The sequence below is a fragment of the Cebus imitator genome, unplaced genomic scaffold, assembly GCF_001604975.1.
Source record: "Cebus imitator isolate Cc_AM_T3 unplaced genomic scaffold, Cebus_imitator-1.0 Scaffold647, whole genome shotgun sequence".
Classification (NCBI taxonomy): Eukaryota; Metazoa; Chordata; class Mammalia; order Primates; family Cebidae; genus Cebus; species Cebus imitator.
The window spans coordinates 135,065-152,813 of NW_016107962.1; the positions used below are offsets into that span (position 1 = coordinate 135,065).

General features: G+C 44.8%; 1 protein-coding gene and 1 non-coding gene across 3 annotated transcripts; both read left to right on the forward strand.

The window, feature by feature from the left end:
* On the forward strand, positions 1–16,013 carry RGN (regucalcin). Of its 2 annotated transcripts, none has more exons than XM_017517788.2 (7): positions 1–172; positions 2,840–3,017; positions 6,376–6,558; positions 12,254–12,469; positions 14,062–14,193; positions 14,468–14,622; positions 15,606–16,013. In XM_017517788.2, the coding sequence occupies exons 2-7, from the start codon at positions 2,855–2,857 to the stop codon at positions 15,654–15,656; spliced, it is 900 nt and encodes a 299-aa protein (XP_017373277.1). In that variant the 5' UTR covers positions 1–172; positions 2,840–2,854; the 3' UTR covers positions 15,657–16,013. The 2 variants fall into 2 exon arrangements, with proteins under 2 accessions (XP_017373277.1, XP_017373275.1); XM_017517786.2 differs by having other exon boundaries at positions 2–483.
* LOC119469410 lies at positions 9,962–10,065 on the forward strand. The gene has a single exon (XR_005198209.1). It is a non-coding gene; the product is annotated as a U6 spliceosomal RNA (small nuclear RNA).
* Positions 16,014–17,749: the final 1,736 nt, after the last annotated feature.

Genomic DNA, 17,749 nt, shown 5'->3' on the forward strand with positions numbered 1-17,749 from the left:
CTGAGGGCAGCTCTGCAGGATTCTTCCAGCCGTGGGGGACTGGACAGGGAGGGGTACCGGGCGGGGTCCCAGGGCCGTGCCATCCCCCTGCCAAGCCTCTGGTCCGGGTCGGCGTTTCCCCTCCCTTCGGCCCGCTGCCTGACCTTCGAGCCGCCAAGAAGTCTCCAGCCTGGTGAGTGCCTGGGCCAGGCTGGCCTCCCCGCCCCCTCCCTGGAAAGGAAAGGCCCCGGCGACAACAGAGCCAGACCCGCTCGTCCCGATCTCCCGATCGGGGGCAGTCAAGAGACCGACTGCCCCGTGCCCACCCGGGGACCCGGTCCCGCTCCGCCAGGCTGGCTGGTATGCCCTCTGCGAAGCCTGCGCCAGGGACGAGGCAGGCTCAACCTTCAGATTCCCAGGGTCTCTCCGTCGCTGTCGCCATTGCTGTCGCCCGAGGCCCCAGCGGCTCTACCAGATTGTTGTGGAGGCCTCTCACTGGCACAGGTAACCCGGGGCAGCACCGGCACCTGACGCCCCGTCCCCACTCCCTGCTGCCCAGCTGCCCCTTTGTGGCCACCGGGCCGGGCCTAAATGAAACATTTGGCACCCCCATCCTCTCCCCACCGGCTTCCCCGAGTGAGCATGTGGTTAAAAGTCGCTATTGCAAAAGTCGTGCCTCTGATCTTGGGCCTTATCTAAGACTGATAGGATGAAGGCCTTTGGAATCTGAACCACTACTTCCCCACCTCCCCCCCCCCCCCCCCGCTTTTTTTTTTTTTTTAGACAAGGTCTCAGTCTGTCGCCCAGGCTGGACTGCCATGACCCAATCTCGACTCACTGCAACCTCTGCCTCCCAGGTTCAAGCGATTTTCCTGCCTCAGCCTCCCAAGTACCTGGGACCACAGGCTCGAACCACTAAGCCCGATTAATTTTTTGTATTTTTTGTAGAAATGGGGTTTCACAATGTTGCCCAGGCTGGTCTCGAACTCCTGACCTCAATGATCCTCCCACCTGAGCCTCCAAAGTGCTGGAATTACACACATGAGCCATGCCAGCCTCAGGCCATTTTTAATAGCCAGAAAACATTCCAAATGCTGCTGCAAGATGCAGGCAGTTCATATTTGGGACCGGTTTGGGTTGTGTTTCTTTTTTAAAATGTACTTTATTGAAGGAAATATTAGATCAAACATTTTTTCTTTTTTCTTTTTCTTTCTTTTTTTTTTTGAGACAGAGTCTGGCTTCCTCACCCAGGCTGGAGTGCAATGGCGTTATCGCGGCTCACTGCAACCTCCATCTCCTGGGTTCAAGGGATTCTCCTGCTTCAGCCTCCTGAGTAGCTGGGATTAAGGCACCCGCCACCACACTCGGCTAATTTTTCTGTATTTTTAGTAGAGATGGGTTTTCTCCATGTTGATCTAACTCTTGACCTCACATGAGCCTCCCGCCTCAGCCTCCCAAAGTGCTGGGATTACAGGTGTGAGCCACTGCACCCAGCTGTATTTCTTTTTTTCCTCCTGGATTCATTTGCCCATCCATGTGTAGGACCACTTACTTCAAGGCAGGTAGCTACCCTCGGAGAAGGATGAAGATGCAAGCAATTTTTACTTATTTATTTAGAGACAGGTTCTTGCTCTGTTGCCCAGGCTGGAGTGTAGTGGCAGTCACAGCTCACTGCAGCCTCCAACTCCCCGACTCAAACTATCTTTCCACCTCAGCCTCCCGAGGTGGTCCTAGCTAGGACCACAGGCACGCGCCACTACCCCCAACTAATTTTTGGTCGTTTTGTAGAGTCAAGGTCTCACTATGTTGCCCACACCACTCCCAGACTCCGGGGCCCAAGCAATCTTCCTGCCTCAGCCTCCTAAAGAGCTGGGATTATAGGCCTGAGCCACTGTGCCTGACAGATGCAGGCAGTGTCCTGAAAACCACCTACTCAGGGCAGAGGTGCAGAAAGAAAGATTGCTCTTGAAAATTGCCTGTCTTTCCTCTCCCACATGGTATTCTTATCTGATTTTTTCTTCTTTTCAGATAATTTTTCTCTGTCTTCTCCCAGTTCACCGGTCACGGTCTCTGGCCTAAAGTCCCAGCATAGAATGTTCCTTTCCTGTGGAGTCCAACACTCCTTGCCAAACTGGCCCAGTGTCTTCCTAGGAAGCAAGAAATCACAGAGGGGCTGTCAGTTTCTGCCAGGGTGGTTAGATGCTGTTCTTTTCTCCTCTCCTTCCATGATCTGCGTTGGGAAACACATATTAATTCAAATTCAGCATGTTCTCATTGGTGAACATAGTCCTAAAAATGGAGTTCATAAAAATCAACCGCACGGAGAAGAAAAATACATACATACATACGTACATACATACATACATACGGCAACTCAGAAAATGCAAGTGTGGAGGGCCCTGGCCTCTGTACCCTCAGAGAAGGGGCCCAACAGCATCAACAGAAGGTGGGGAGCAGAAGGTGCCCTGCAGACACCCAGAGGGGCCACCAATGAGCAAACTGCCCAGCTCCCTGACCTGCCCTGGGGCCCAGGATATTGACATAAAGGGCGGCCTTGCACTATTTCCACAGCCAGTTCTCTGAGGGTCACAAACGCCAACGAGTGGAGGTCAGAGTGTTGCTTTTTTGTTTTCTTTTGAAAAGATCATTTGAGAAACACGTCACTGTAAGTTGGTTGAAGATGTGTCACGGTCTCTCTTATCAGCTCTTTTCTTTTGCCTACGTGTGTCTCTCCCTGTCACATTTCATATCTTGGTCTAATTTGGGGGAGGTGTATCCGGCCTTGCCAGTTCTTAGCCAGGTGTTTTACTCTATTTGTTCTGTGCGATGACCTCTCAGTCACCTCTGTTACCTTCCATAGATCTCCTCCGTGACCATGTCTTCCATTAAGATCGAGTGTGTTTTGCCGGAGAACTGCCGGTGTGGTGAGTCTCCAGTGTGGGTGGAAGCGTCCAACTCTCTACTCTTCGTAGACATTCCTGCAAAAAAGGTTTGCCAGTGGGATTCGCTCACCAAGCAAGTACAGCGAGTGACCGTGGGTAAGGATGAAGGCTGGGCTGAGATCAGTCAGCTACATTTTCCCAGGGGAGGGACAGTCACCATGGTGCCCTTCTTGTTCAAGCACGCTAAATACACTTGTCATGCTGCCTGTGTCCCCACTCCATATCCTCCCACTTTGACCCAGAGATATTAATTATGGTCAATACTTTCCTCTTCCTCTTCAAATGAGGGGCAACATTCCCAGTTTTTGGTTTTGTTTTGTTTTGTTTTGTTTCGAGACAGGGTCTCACTGTGTTTTCCAGGCTGGAGTGCCATGGTGTGATCACGGCTCACTGCAGCCTTGATCTCGTGGGGCTCAAGGGATCCTCCTGCCTCAGCCTCCCTAGTAACTATGACCACAGGTGTGTGCCACTATGTCCAACTAGTTTGTATTTTTTGTACAGATGGGGTTTCACCATGTTGCCCACCCACCTCGACTCCCAAAGAAAGCGCTGGGATTACAGGCGTGAGCCACCACGCCAAGCCCATTCCCAGTTTTGTCTGGATGCAGGGATGCTATAGTTCCTGTCTTTCCTTAATACCGTCAGATAGCCACGGAAAGTTAAAGACCCAGTTATCTGCCTTGGGTCAGGCTAAGACCTTAATTTAAACAAGAAAACAAAACAAAACAGGTGTCTCTCATCTTTGAATGTGAAAACTAGCTTTTGGATATATAAACCAAGGCTATCTTTGATCACTGCACAAAATAGGATTCACAGTGGAATTTGAATGTGATGCAGTTATGGCCCTGTGAATTCTGAAGAAGGGATTTATCTCTTTCTATGGCCCAAGGGAACAGGCTTGATGTGATTACCAATAGAGAAGGAAGTTTCTTGTTTACACTGAGCCCATGGGAAAAAACATCAGGAATTCCTATAACCTTGGGACACTCTCTGTCAACCCAGAACTGGGAACCTCAATTTTTTTCTTTTTCTTTTCTTTTTTTTTTTTTTTTTTTTTTTTTTTTTTTTGTGAGACAGGGTCTGGCTCTGTCACCCAGGCTGGAGTGCCATAATGCAAACATGGCTCACTGTAGCCTCAATCTCTCAGGCTCAAGCGATCCTCCCACCTTAGCCTCCTGAGTAGCTGGAACCGCAGGCACATACCACCACACCTAGCTATTATTATTATTATTATTTTGTAGAGACAGGGTCTCCCTATATTGCCCAGGCTGGTCTTAAACTCCTGGGGTCAAGCAGTCCTCCCGCCTTGGCCTCCCAAAGTGCTGGGATTATAGGCATGAGCCACCATGCCCAGCCTCAAACTTCCTTTTTTTTTTTTAATGAAAGGGAGCAACTTTTTAATTCACCCGGAAGTGTGACTGTAGTAAAGTGACTGTGACGTCTGAGAGTAGAGTGGGAATGGGGTCCCCTGGCCTTTTCTAGTCTCTTTTGCAGCAGACACGCATGCCAACCTGTGCTCTGAAAGGACCCCGCCGACTCATGGAAACGGCTGTGGTATCAGCAGTAGCTTGGAGAGCTACCAAGAGAAGTCCCAGGCCGCAGGTTGGGGTCCCCGACGAGACTGTCATCCTTCTAATAGTGCCCTACGCATTCCCTGGGACCCTTGATGACTCCAATCAAAGTGTGAGCAGGGCTTTGAGCCAAGGGTGGCTCCTGAAGCTCCCATTATCTCACACTGAATGGGTGCTTAGGAAATGTTTTCAAAATCAATTCTGATAAATTTATTTCCTGTGACTGATCACCACAACAATCAGTCTTCCCACTTAAAAAAACAAACAAACAAACAAACCAAAAAAACCTTTCCTGGCCAGGTGCAGTACCTCACGCCTGTAATCTCAACACTTCGAGAGGCTGAGGTGGGCGGATCACTTGAGGCCAGGAGTTCAAGAATAGCCTGACCATCATGGCGAAACCCTGTCTCTACTAAAAACACAGAAATTAGCTGGGCATGGTGGCACAGCCTATAGTCCCAGCTACTCAGGAACCTGAGGCAGGACAATTGCTTTGACCCAGGAGGAGGAGGTTGCAGTGAGTCGAGATTATGACACTGCACTCCAACCTGGGCAACACAGCAAGACTCTGTCTCAAAATTTTTTTAAAAAAGTGTTCTTATACAGGGGAAAATATTAAACAAAGAAAACCTAAAATTTAAAAACATAAAATAATGTAATGAAGAGATGTATTGTACTATCTCTGCCTCTACATTTCTATCTATTATTGTTTACCATGCTTACTTACAAAAAAGGATCTGAGAAACAATTTGCAATTAAATACATATAAAATGGGGCCCCTTAGAAAAGACAAATCCTGGCCCAGGCACAGTGGCTCACGCCTATAATCCCAACACTTTGGGAGGCCAAGACTGGTGGATCACTTGAGGTCAAGAGTTTGAAACCAGCCTGGCCAACATAGTGAAACCCCATTTCTACTGAAAAAAAAAAAAAATTAGCCAGGCATGGTGGCGCATGCCTGTAATCCCAGCTACTCGGAAGGCTGAGGCAGGAGAATTGCTTGAACCCAGGAGGCAGAGGTTGCAGTGAGCCAAGATTGAGCCATTGCACTCCAGCCTGGGCAACAAGAGCAAAACTCTGTCTCAAAAATAAAGAAGAGAGAGAGAGAGAGCATGAGAGAGATAGAAAGAAAGAAAAAGAAAGAAAGAAGAAAGAAAGAAAGAAAGAAAGAAAGAAAGAAAGAAAGAAAGAAAGAAAGAAAGGAAGGAAGGAAGGAAGGAAGGAAGGAAGAAAAGAAAGAAAGAAAGAGAAGGAGGAGGGGAGGGAGGGAAGGAGGAAGGAAGGAAGGAAGGAAGGAAGGAAGGAAGGAAGGAAGGAAGAAAGGAAGAAAGAAAGAAAAGAAAGAAAGAAAGAGAAGGAGGAGGGGAGGGAGGGAAGGAGGAAGGAAGGAAGGAAGGAAGGATCCTGGAGTTGAGAGGGAGAGAGATATCACAAAACCTACCTCCTATAACTAAACTCAGTTTGTGTCTCTGAATTTTCTGGAGCATTTCCTGGCAAAATAGAGCATCACTCGCTCTGTGATGACTGTCCTGGTGCCTCTAGATTAGAAACTCCTCCTCTGAACCGGATGTGGCACCTGCCCCATATCATGGCCACTGTGCTTTCACTTCTCGGCTTCTCCCACTAGACTGGGAGCTTCCAGAGGAATTGGGTTTTATTCACATTTCTATCTATTGCTACCCAGATCCAGATCAGCAAACAGAATTCATACTCAACAAATGTACTAGGTTGCGTAGCCTTCCCTACTCAACAGAAGGAAGACAGCGCTCCCATTGTCACGAGAGCTGGGCTGCCACTCCACGAGAGGCCAAGTAGCACAGTGACCTCAGTGGCCTCAGCCACTAAACTGGTGCTGCCTTTTAACTGCTGTTTTGCCTCTACAGATGCCCCAGTCAGTTCTGTGGCTCTTCGCCAATCGGGAGGCTATGTTGCCACCATTGGAACAAAGTTCTGTGCTTTGAACTGGGAAGAACAATCAGTAATTGTCCTGGCCACAGTGGATAAGGACAAGAAAAACAATCGCTTCAATGATGGGAAGGTGGATCCCGCCGGGAGGTACTTTGCTGGTAAGATTTCTCTTAACAACTACTTACTGAGCCTTGGAGGAAATACTTTGACATACAAAGTTCTCACTACTGGCCGGGGTGGTGGCTCACTTCTGTAATCCCAGCACTTTGGGAGGCCAAGGCGGGCAGGTTGCCTGAGCCCAGGAGTTGGAGACCAGCCTGGGCAACATGATGAAACCCCGTCTCTACCAAAAATACAAAAAATTAGCGGGGTGTGGTAGCGGGCACCTGTAGTCCCAGCTACTCAGGAGGCTGAGTTGGGAGGATCATCTGAGCCCAGGAGGTCGAGGCTGCAGTGAGCCAAGATCATGCCACTGCACTCCAACCTGGATGACAGAGTGAGACCTAAAATGAATGAAATTAATAAATAAATTTCTCACTACCTCAAAAATGTTCTTTATAATGAATCTTGGGTTCTTCTTTTATTATTGCCTGAGTAACTCGTAGTACTAAAAAAATACAAAGGTTTTGTTGTGAATGTTTAAATCAGAGATATTTTCAAATTTACAGGAAAAAGTAAGAACAGTACAAACCACACTTGTATACCTTTTACCCAGTCTCGCCTATTGCTAACATTTTGTTCCATTTGCTTTAGCATTTGCTGTCTGTATATATCTAAACATATTTATATCCAGAGTCTTTTTTTAAAAAAACTAAATCAATAAATAGAGATGAGATCTCACTATGTTGCCCAGGCTGGTCTTGAACTCCTGAGCTCAAGTGATCCTCATGCCTTGGCCTCCCAAAGTGCTGGGATTGCAGGTGTCAGCTGCTGCGCCCAGTCTATCTCCAGAATCATTTGAGAGTAGGTCTTATATATATTCTATGTGCCTTTACCCCTAAAATGCTGCAGTGTGAATTTCCCAAGAAAGATGACGTATTCTTACATGACCACAGTTAGAGTGATCAACTTAAAGAAGTTTAGACTGGGCTTGGTGGCTCATGCCTGTAATCCCAGCACTTTGGAGGCCGAGGCAGGCCGATCACCTGAGGTCAGGAGTTCGAGACCAGCCTGGCCAATATGGTGAAACTCCATCTCTACTAAAAATACAAAACAATTAGCTGGGTGTGGTGGTGGGCACCTGTAATCCCAGCTGCTTTGGAGGTTGAGGTAGGAGAATCACTTGAACCCAGGAGTCAGAGGTTGCAGCGAGCTGAGATTGTACCACTCACTCCAGCCTGAGGGACAGAGTGGGACTCTGTCTCAAAAAGAAAAATTTAACATTGATACAGTCATCTTATCTGATATACTATCTGTATCCCAATTTTGTCAATTGTGCAAAAATGTCCTTTCTCGCATTTTTCCTTCTAGCACAGGATCCAGTCTAGGGTTGTGGATTGCATTTCATTTTCATATCTCTTTGATCTTTTTTAAAACTGGAACATTTTCATAGACTTTCTTTGTTTTTTATAATGTTGCCATTTTTTAAGAATACAGCCAGCCCTACCCAACTCCCCTGTTTTTTAATAGGGCATTCCTTATTTAGTATTTGTCTGGTGTTTGCTTGTGATCAAGTTGATGTTATACATTCCTGACTGGAAGACCGCACAGATAATGTTCTGTTCTCAGGGTAACCCATCTGGAGGAACACGATGTGCATGTGTCCCCTCATTGGTGATTTTGATCACCAGCTTAAGGCCTTGTCAGATTTCTCTACTGGATAACTATTTTTAAATGCAATTTATAAGCAATTTGTGGGGGTTCTTAGTTATCTATTGCCATATGACAAATTACCCTGAAACTTAGAGGCTTAAAATAAGAAATATTTATTATCTCACATGGCTTTTGAAGGTCAAGGATCTGGGTGCAGCTTAGCTGGATGGACTCAGTTCAGGCCATCTCATAAGACTGTAGTCAAGCTTTCTGCAGGGACTGAAGCCTCGGAAAAGGCTGGATTCCCTGAATGGGTCTGGAGGATCTACTTCCAAGCTCACTCACATAGGGATTGGCAGGAGGCTTCAGTTCCTTAGCCATTGGGTCTCTCCATAGGGCTGCTCAGGACATGGCTGCCCCTAGAACCAGTGGTAAGAGAAGAGAGAGAGAGAGAGAGAGAGAGAGAGAGAGAGAGAGAGAGAAACACACCTGCACCCAAGATTCAAGATGGAAGCTACAGTCTTTAACCAATCTCAGAAGTGACATACCATCACTTCTGCCATATGCTTGGTCAGAAAGTGACAGAGGGAACTATCCAAGGGTGAGAGTACTGAAAGGTAGGAATCATTAGGGGGTATCTTGGAGTCTGGCTACAACATAAGGAGATATTTTAAGTCCATGCAAACACCCTGGTCCTCATCAAAATTTCTCCCTTAGGTTTTACATTCATTGATGATTCTTTCTTGAACCAATCTTTACTAAGATGGTTGCAGAATGACTTATATGCAGCTTTAAAAGAATTTTATGGGCTGGGCGCGGTGGCTCGCACTTGTAATCCCAGCACTTTGGGAGGCCGAGGCGGGGGGATCACGAGGTCAGGAGGTCAAGACCATCCTGGCCAGCATGGTGAAACCCCGTCTCTACTAAAAATACAAAAAAAAAAAAAATAGCCAGGTGTGGTGGTCACACCTATAGTCCCAGCTACTCGGGAGACTGAGGCAGTAGTATCGCTTGAACCCAGGAGGCGGAGGTTTCAGTGAGCCGAGATCGCACCACTGCACTCCAGCCTGGGCAACAGAAGGAAACTCCATCTCAAAAATAATAATAATTGTATCTACAGTTTTTAATTAGATAATGAATTTTACATATATTTCTCATCATGATAACCCTCTAAGTTAGCCAAAGTTGATTCTCCATCTCTGCTATTCCCACCTCCCCACATTGCTGCCTCACATTGTTGGCCCTGCTGTGCTGGGCCTATGCACTTTCAACGTGGAGTGCAGCAGGGCTCAGAGCAACTGACTACAGACTGCATCCCATCTTCCTGGACTTTATACAACTACAGATATGGTCCCAGACAGGTTGAAAGATTAAAGACAAGAATCTGTTGGAAGTCCTTCTGACAGTGATTTTTTTTTTTTTTTTTTTGAGACCAAGTCTCACACTGTCACCCAGCCTGGCATGTAGTGACACGATCTCGGCTCACTGCAAACTCCGCCTCCCGGGTTCAAGCAATTCTCCTGCCTCAGCCTCCTGAGTAGCTGGAACTACAGGCACATGCCACTACACCAGGCTAATTTTTGTATTTTTAGTAGAGACGGGTTTTCACCATGTTGGCCAGGCTGGTCTCAAACTCCTGACCTCAGGTGATCCACCCACCTCAGCCTCCCAAAGTGCTGGGATCATAGGTGTGAGCCGCCGCGCCTGGCCTGCCAGTAATTTCTGCAGGATAAAGATACGAGATTGGATAATTCACCTCCTGGTGAAATTGATTTTCTCTCTCCCTTCTGACTAGAAGTTGACAGTTTTGTGCTCGCTTCAGCAGCATAGCTACTAAAACTGGAACAATACGGAGATTAGCATGGGCTCTGCACAAGGATCACACGCAAATGCATGAAGCACTCCATATTTTTTTTAAGTTTACAGTTCTGAGGCACTTTGTGAGACAAAAATAAAGATGCATTCTTAGCATGGAGTCTCTGGGGTCATCAGGAGACCTCTTAAAATTGTAGATGTCATTGTGAGTTGACCTATTAGGGATTACTATAGTATTCTATAGTAATAATACTAATATATATATAATAATATGTAAATAATAGTATATAATATTTATATATTATAATATAGTATTATATAATATGTTATATAATATATAACCTAAGTATATACAATATAACATATACTTAGCTAGAGTGCTTGAGTCCGGGAGGTTGAGTCTGCAGTGAGCTGTGATCATGCCACTGCACTCCAGCCTGGGCAACAGAACAAGACTCTGCTAAAAAAAGAAAGAGAAGGAGAAAGAGAAGGAGACAGAGAAGGAGGAGGAGGAGGCTTGGCATGCCTGTGACCCCAGCACTTTGAAGGCCGAAGCAGGTGGATTGCTTGAGTGCTTGAGCTACTCGAGAGGCTGAGGTGGGAGAATCACCTGAGCCTGGGAGGTGGAGACTGCAGTGAGCCAAGATCGCATCACTGCACTCCAGCCTGGGCAACCAGAGCGAGTCTAGGAGTCCAAGACCAGCCTGGCCAACATGGCAAAACCCCATCTCTACTAAAAATACAAGAACTAGCCTGCTGTGGTGGCGTGAACCTGTAGTCCCAACAACTCGGGAGGCTGAGGCAGGAGAATTGCTTGAACCTGGGTGGTGGAGGTTGCAGTGAGCTGAGATCACGCCACTGCGCTCCAGCCTGGGCAATAGATGGAGACCCTGTCTTTAAAAAAAAAAAAAAAAAAAGGCAACAGTATTTGGCATTGCCCTTCGGGGACTGCAGCTTCACCCAATGGAGAGGAATGTCTCCTTCCCTTGGAGTTGGCATTCCTACAGTTTCCTGCTGCTGGCCGTGCTCTCTGCCGTTGCTATCCCTGCTGCAGAATTGTCTGGGGACTGGTGCGTGAGAAAATGGAGAAAAGGGAGTGGGAAATAACCTAGGGATTTTCTCCACTCTCTCTGAGCTTCAGGAGTTTCCTTTCCTGCTCCTTCAGCCAGATCTAGAGGGTTTCTCTTGGATCTCTGTCTGCACCACAGTGCACACTTCCAGATTGCAGGCTGCATTGACTTCAGGCTGAGAGATAGCAGAGAAGAAAATGAAGAGCTCACCATCTGTTTGGTGGTACTTCCAATTCTGCTGTTCTTCCCTGAGCTGCCTGCTAATATTTGCTTTTCGGAGTTCTAAGATGGCTGTGCCATGCATTTCATCCAGGGTTTTTGTTTGTTTTGAGGCAGAGTCTCGCTCTGTGGCCCAGGCTGGAGTGCAGTGGCACGATCTGGGCTCACTGCAACCTCCAACTCCCAGGTTCAAGTGATTCTTCTGCCTCAGCCTCCCGAGTAGCTGGGACTACAGGTGCATGCCACTACGTCCGGCTAACTTTTTGTATTTTTAGCAGAGACGGGGTTTCACCATGTTGGCTAGGATGGTCTGGATCTCCTGACCTCGCGATCTGCCAGCCTCGGCCTCCCATAGTGCTGGGATTACAGGCATGAACCACTGCGCCCGGCCTTATCCAGGTTTTACAGTGTGCCCAGTGGGAAAAAATGAGGTTTGTGCATGTTTACTCCTTGTTATCTTGAACCAGAACCTCTGAGCACAGTTTAATTTGCATTATATGCAAGGTAATTGTCATTTAAAAATATATATATAGGGCCCAGATTGAAATTGTGTAGTGATTTCCTTGTTTTCTTTTCTTTTTTCTTTTTCTTTTTTTTTTTTTGAGATGGAGTTTTACTCTGTCACCCAGGCTACAGTGCAGTGGCGCGATCCTGGCTCACCACGACCTCTGCCTCCCAGGTGCAAGCAATTCTCCTGCCTCAACCTCCTGAGTAGCTGGGATTACGGGTGCACGCCACCACGCCCAGCTAATTTTTGTATTTTTAGTAGAGACGGGGTTTCACCATGTTGGCCAGGCTGGTCTCGAACTCCTGACCTCGTGATCCGCCCACCTTGGCCTCCCTAAGTGCTGGGATTACAGGCGTGAGCCACTGTGCCCGACTGTATAGTGATTTCCTTTGATTTAATCACTGGAAAGGGTCCCTGGTGAGAAAGGATGGTGTCGTGTATGGGGCGAGATGCTGTGGGGCAGAGCTCAGAGTTCTTTGGTTTTTATAGGCACCATGGCCGAGGAGACAGCTCCAGCAGTTCTTGAGCGACATCAAGGGGCCCTGTACTCCCTCTTTCCTGACCACCACGTGAAAAAGTACTTTGACCAGGTGGACATCTCCAATGGTTTGGATTGGTCGCTAGATCACAAAATCTTCTATTACATCGACAGCCTGTCCTACTCCGTGGATGCCTTTGACTATGACCTGCAAACAGGACAGATCTGTATGTATTTTTCACTGTTTGTGTCAGTGCTGCCACTATTGTCTTCATCTGTTTGTGACTAGTAAGGCGCCTCTCCCTTGCCCCATGTGAAGAGGTCGTTACTTATATGGAGAGTTTTGTGATGCTATTATTGCAATATAGTAATGATAGCACAGACTTGAGTGTGCTGCCAGTCAAATCATGACCCTCAACATATTTAAATATGGCAAGAGTTTGGCATAATATGAATAGATCCAGGAGAGCTAATAAAAAATAATTAATAAAAATATGGATAGAGTCTCAATCCTCTTCCTTGCCATCATCAGCAGAAAGAGGCTCAGTTCAAAAGGGATCCTGTTCTCCCAGGAGGTGCCTAAAGGCAGATAATACGTAACAGAATATTGGGGCAAAAGAGCAGAAAACTTGAGGTTTTTGATTGCTATTTCTTGTTTGTACTTAAGTTAACCATAGGCAAGTACTCAGAAGCTAATTACCCACCTTTCAAAATGGAGAGGCAAGAAAAAAAGTATTTGCACGTTGTCCAACTCCATCAATACGCTTGAAAGGAGCGATAGTTGGAAACCTGGAGGAAAGGAATTATTCAGAACCTAGAATAGGGTCCTTGAAACTGTTTCATGAAAGGTGCCAAACCTTTTATGAAACAAAAGAGCAAAACTAATAATAAAAATGACTTGGGAAAAATATCCCCAGAACTCTGCATGCAGATTTAATCAGAGGCAAACTATTCTGGTGCAGATGTTTTCCTTTGAAATATGTAGAGCTGGGGAGTCTGAGGCAGGAGAATCACTTGAACCTGGGAGGCGGAGGTTGCAGTGAGCCAAGATCACGCCACTGCGCTCCAGCCTGGCTAGAGAGCAAGACTCCATCTCAAAAAAGTCAAAAGAAAGAAACATGTAGTGCTCTCTTTTTATGACCGTTTTTACCCATTTTCATTATATGTGGTTTTAACATTTTTCCATTATACCTTAATCTGATGACTGCAGTGACCTGGACTTTGTAGCATAAAGTTCTTCTTAATTTTTATATTTGTTTTTGTGTACTGTGGTTATCCCCCTTAAGGCCACCTAGTTGGTTTCTGAGTGCCCCTCCTTCCAGAAACAGGCTCTTCTAATATTTGGTCTTGATTTTGAAGCGCTCAGTCAGGCAAAAAAAGAACTTGCTAGTTTCTGTTCATGAACTCTTCACGTGGTACCATTAAGTTGCCTTGCGGATCTCAGAGTTGATCAAAGTAGGCATTTTTGTAACTGAAACAGCAAAGGTCTAACCACAAGCTGACATGAACTTGACAGAGATATGCAGGGCCCCAGTTCAGGTCAGCTTCAAAAAGAACTATTATTGGTACTTTTGTAAGAATTCTGCTTTCTTTTTTCTCTCTCCCTCTGAAAGCTTAAACAGATATGCCTGTCCCCAAACAGAAGACAATGAATCCATCCCAATCATGTGGTAAAAATCCTTTGTTCACATGCCAGACACTGGATAAGCCAAAGTGATCAGTATTTATAACCAGCTTGAGAGCTGCCTGTTTGATTCTCAGTATTTAGTGGCCTCTTGTTTGTTGTGGTTCTGTTTTTGTTTTTGTCTTTTAACCACAGCCAACCGCAGAAGTGTTTACAAGCTGGAAAAAGAAGAACAAATCCCAGATGGAATGTGTATTGATGCTGAGGGGAAGCTCTGGGTGGCCTGTTACAATGGAGGAAGAGTGATTCGTTTAGATCCTGTGACAGGTAGGCCTGCAGCAAAATGAAAAATCCTTGTTGTCATGGCTAGGCAGAGATATAGCCCAAAAGGTACAGTCAGAATTTCTTTTCCTGTAGAGGTGCATCTTTTTGCTCAAAATAAATCGTCAGGGCAAGTAGATTAAATATAAAATGCATCGATGAATCCTGACCTCCACAGTCTTCTTAGATCTTGCCTATTACTCTGCAAAGGGCCCAGAAATGATACACGGATTGGAAATTGCTACAAATTAAACTTTAAATTAAATATTTGGTGGTCTAGGGAAAAGACTTCAAACTGTGAAGTTGCCTGTTGATAAAACAACTTCATGCTGCTTTGGAGGGAAGGATTACTCTGAAATGTATGTGACCTGCGCCCGGGATGGAATGGACCCCGAGGGTCTTTTGAGGCAACCTGAAGCTGGTGGAATTTTCAAGGTGATACGGCTATTTCTTTTATTTTGGGGGTGGGATGGGGGGTCCCCCGCAAGTAACTGACTGGTACTTTTGCATGCTTCCAAAGCATTATCCTATTTGGCATGGTAAGCTCATCATGCTAGACTGAAAAACATTTTTTTTTTTTTTTTGAGATGGAGTCTTGCTCTGTCGCCCAGGCTGGAATGCAATGGTGCAATCTCCGCTCACTGCAACCTCCACCTCCTGGGTTCAAGCGATTCTCCTACCTCAGCCTCCCGAGTAGCTGGCACTACAGGTGCATGCCGCCATGCCCAGCTAATTTTTTGTGTTTTAGTGGAGACGAGATTTTACCATGTTGCCCAGGCTGGTCTCAATCTCCTGAGTTCAGGCATTCCGCCTGCCTTGTCTCCCAAAGTGTTAGGATTAGAGGCATGAGCCACCATACCCTGCCTTATTTTGATTTTCCAGAAAGTAACTTATCTGAAACCCAAGATGATGTGTTTACCCTACTTTGTACATTACTTTGATTTTTTTCTTCATGTTTATTGAAATTTTTCAAATCAGTAGAATGTTTCAAACCAATATTTGAAATCCTTCAAACCAGTATTTGCAACATGCCTAGAAGGTCGATTGTTTTGCTGTCTCAAGGATTTTTCCGATTTTTAACATCTTTTGGCAGCAGGATAAAAACTGATAAAGATCATAGAGCTTTTGAGCTGAAAATAAATACATAATGTCGAAACCTCTTTCTTAGCGGGTGGCACATGATAAAACTAATTCAGTTTTAAATCCAAGTTAGTCATAAATGATTGCTAGTTGAATTGTAAACTATATGAATAATTGAGTCGGACCATAAATACCCAGTCAGGTAATTCCCTTTTATGATAGGAAATAAAACAAGGATAATAGGTGGCTAAGTATATTATTACAAATCATAAAAATTCTTTTGAAGAATACTTGTGAATTACCTTTTGTCTGAGTTTTCCTCTTTTCTTTTTCAACAGATAACTGGTCTGGGGGTCAAAGGAATTGCTCCCTACTCCTATGCAGGATGAGGACAGGTCTTTCCTGCCAGAGGGAGCTCTGAAGACAACTAGAGAATTCTGGGGCTAAAATTTCAATCTAGTTAGAAAGAAAAATGAGGCAATGATCTTATTAACAGGGCTAAATTTTAATTTACAACTTTTAAAAGGTAGAGCATTTTTTAACAAGGAGCGACAGGTGGTTCTGATAACACACTTTCTGTAAAAGGTACTATAGAAGGACATAGAATCGTTCAACTGTCAGTCAGTCTCTTGATTCTTTGTAAATTGCCGGGGTGGGTGGATACATATCTCTTCTTGATTCTGCATTTCATGCTTAACTATATTAAAGCTTCAAGGAACAATAAATAGTAACCTGGTAATGACCTATTATGTTCCTTTTTATTTTCATCATATTTTCATCATAATCTTATAAAATATGCCACAGTGCTAACTAACCTACTTAGATATTACACTTCCTATATGTTACTTTACAAACTAAAATGCAGCTGGAGGATAAGACTCAAACATACTGTCAAAATCCTTGGTTACAGCTGCCACCTACTGGATGTAAAAATAATATGTCTCTTTGGAAAGAATACTTATTTTAAAAATAGCTTTACAGTATTGAGTTATAATTGGCCTCTACATATTTAAAGTGTACAATTTGAAAAATTTGTCACATATATACATTCATGAAACCAACACCACAAATAAGATAATGAATCTATCCACTACCCCAAAACTTTTCTTGTCCCGTCATAATCCTTGCCTTCAGCCCCTCTGCCTGCCTGTCCTCTGTCCCCAGGAAACCACTGATCTGCTGTCACTATACATTAGACTTAAATTTGGGTAGTGTGATTTCTCTAACTTTGCTCTTTTTCAAAGTTGTTTTGGCTATTTTAATTCATTTGACCCTCCATATAAATTTTCAAATCAGGTTGACAATATCTACAAAAGAAATGCAGGTACAATTTTTAACTGGAATCGCTTTTTTTGTTTTTGTTTTTGTTTTTGTTTGTTTGTTTTTGAGACAGGATCTGCTCTGTCGCGCAGGTTGGAGTGCAGTGGCGCGATCATGGCTCATTGCTGCCTCTACCTCCCAGGCTCAAGCAACCCTCCTGCCTCAGTCTCCCAAGTAGCTGGGCTGAAACTGCAGATGTGTGCCACCATGCCCTTTTTGTCTGTTTGGTTGGTTGGTTGGTTTTTTGGGATTTTTTGCTTTCCAGAGACAAAGGCTTGTTATGTTGCCCAGGCTGGTCTCAGACTCATGGTGGTATTCCTGCCTCAACTTCTCAAAGCTCTGGGATTACAGGAATGAGCCACCATGCTTCAGCCTGAAATTGCTTTAAATCTGTAAAACGATTTGGAGATAATTGACATCTTTACTATTCTGAGTCTTATCCCTGAACAGGGCATGTCTCTCCCGTTATTTAGGTCTTCTTCAATTTTTTTATTAGGGTTTTATAGGTTTCAGCATACTGATCTTGTCCATGTTTTGTTAGATTTATATCCAAGTATTTCACTATTTGGAGCTATTGTAAATATTATTACTATTATTAGAGATAGGGTCTTGCTCTATGGGCCAGGCTAGAGTGAAGTGACATGATCAGAACTCACTGCAACCTTGAACTCCTGTGCTCAAGCGACCCACACACCTCAGCTTCCCAAAGTGTTGGGATTACAGGCGCGAGCCACCACACCCAGCCTTATTATTATTTTTTGGATTTGTTTCAGTTGATCATTGCTTGTTTATAGCAGTGTGATTGTCATTTATAGGTTGACTTTGTATCTGATGAGTTTGCTAACCTCACTAATTGGTTCTAAGAGTATTTCTGTAGCTTCTCTGAGATTCTTTGGGTATATAATCATGTCTTCTGTGAATAGAGACAATTTTCTTTCTTTCTTTCCAATCCATATTGTTTTTCTTTTTCTTGCATTATAACACTGGCTAAGATTGCCAGTATTATGTTGAATGGAAATAGTAAGAGTAGACAGCCTTGTCTTGCTCCCAATCTCAAGAGAAAAGCATGCAGTCTTTTATTATTAAATATTATATGAGTTGTATATATTTTCGTGGATGGCCTTTCTCAAATTGAGGAAGTTCTCATTTACTTTTCTGCATT

What these genes read in the sequence shown, in the direction of transcription:
- RGN (XM_017517788.2), top strand. Translation starts at nt 2,855, where the DNA reads ATGTCTTCCATTAAGATCGAGTGTGTTTTGCCGGAGAACTGCCGGTGT. An exon ending in TCGTTTAGATCCTGTGACAG is followed by an intron (nt 14,194 to 14,467) that starts GTAGGCCTGCAG and finishes TTGGTGGTCTAG; the next exon opens with GGAAAAGACTTCAAACTGTG. An exon ending in AAGCTGGTGGAATTTTCAAG is followed by an intron (nt 14,623 to 15,605) that starts GTGATACGGCTA and finishes CTTTTTCAACAG; the next exon opens with ATAACTGGTCTGGGGGTCAA.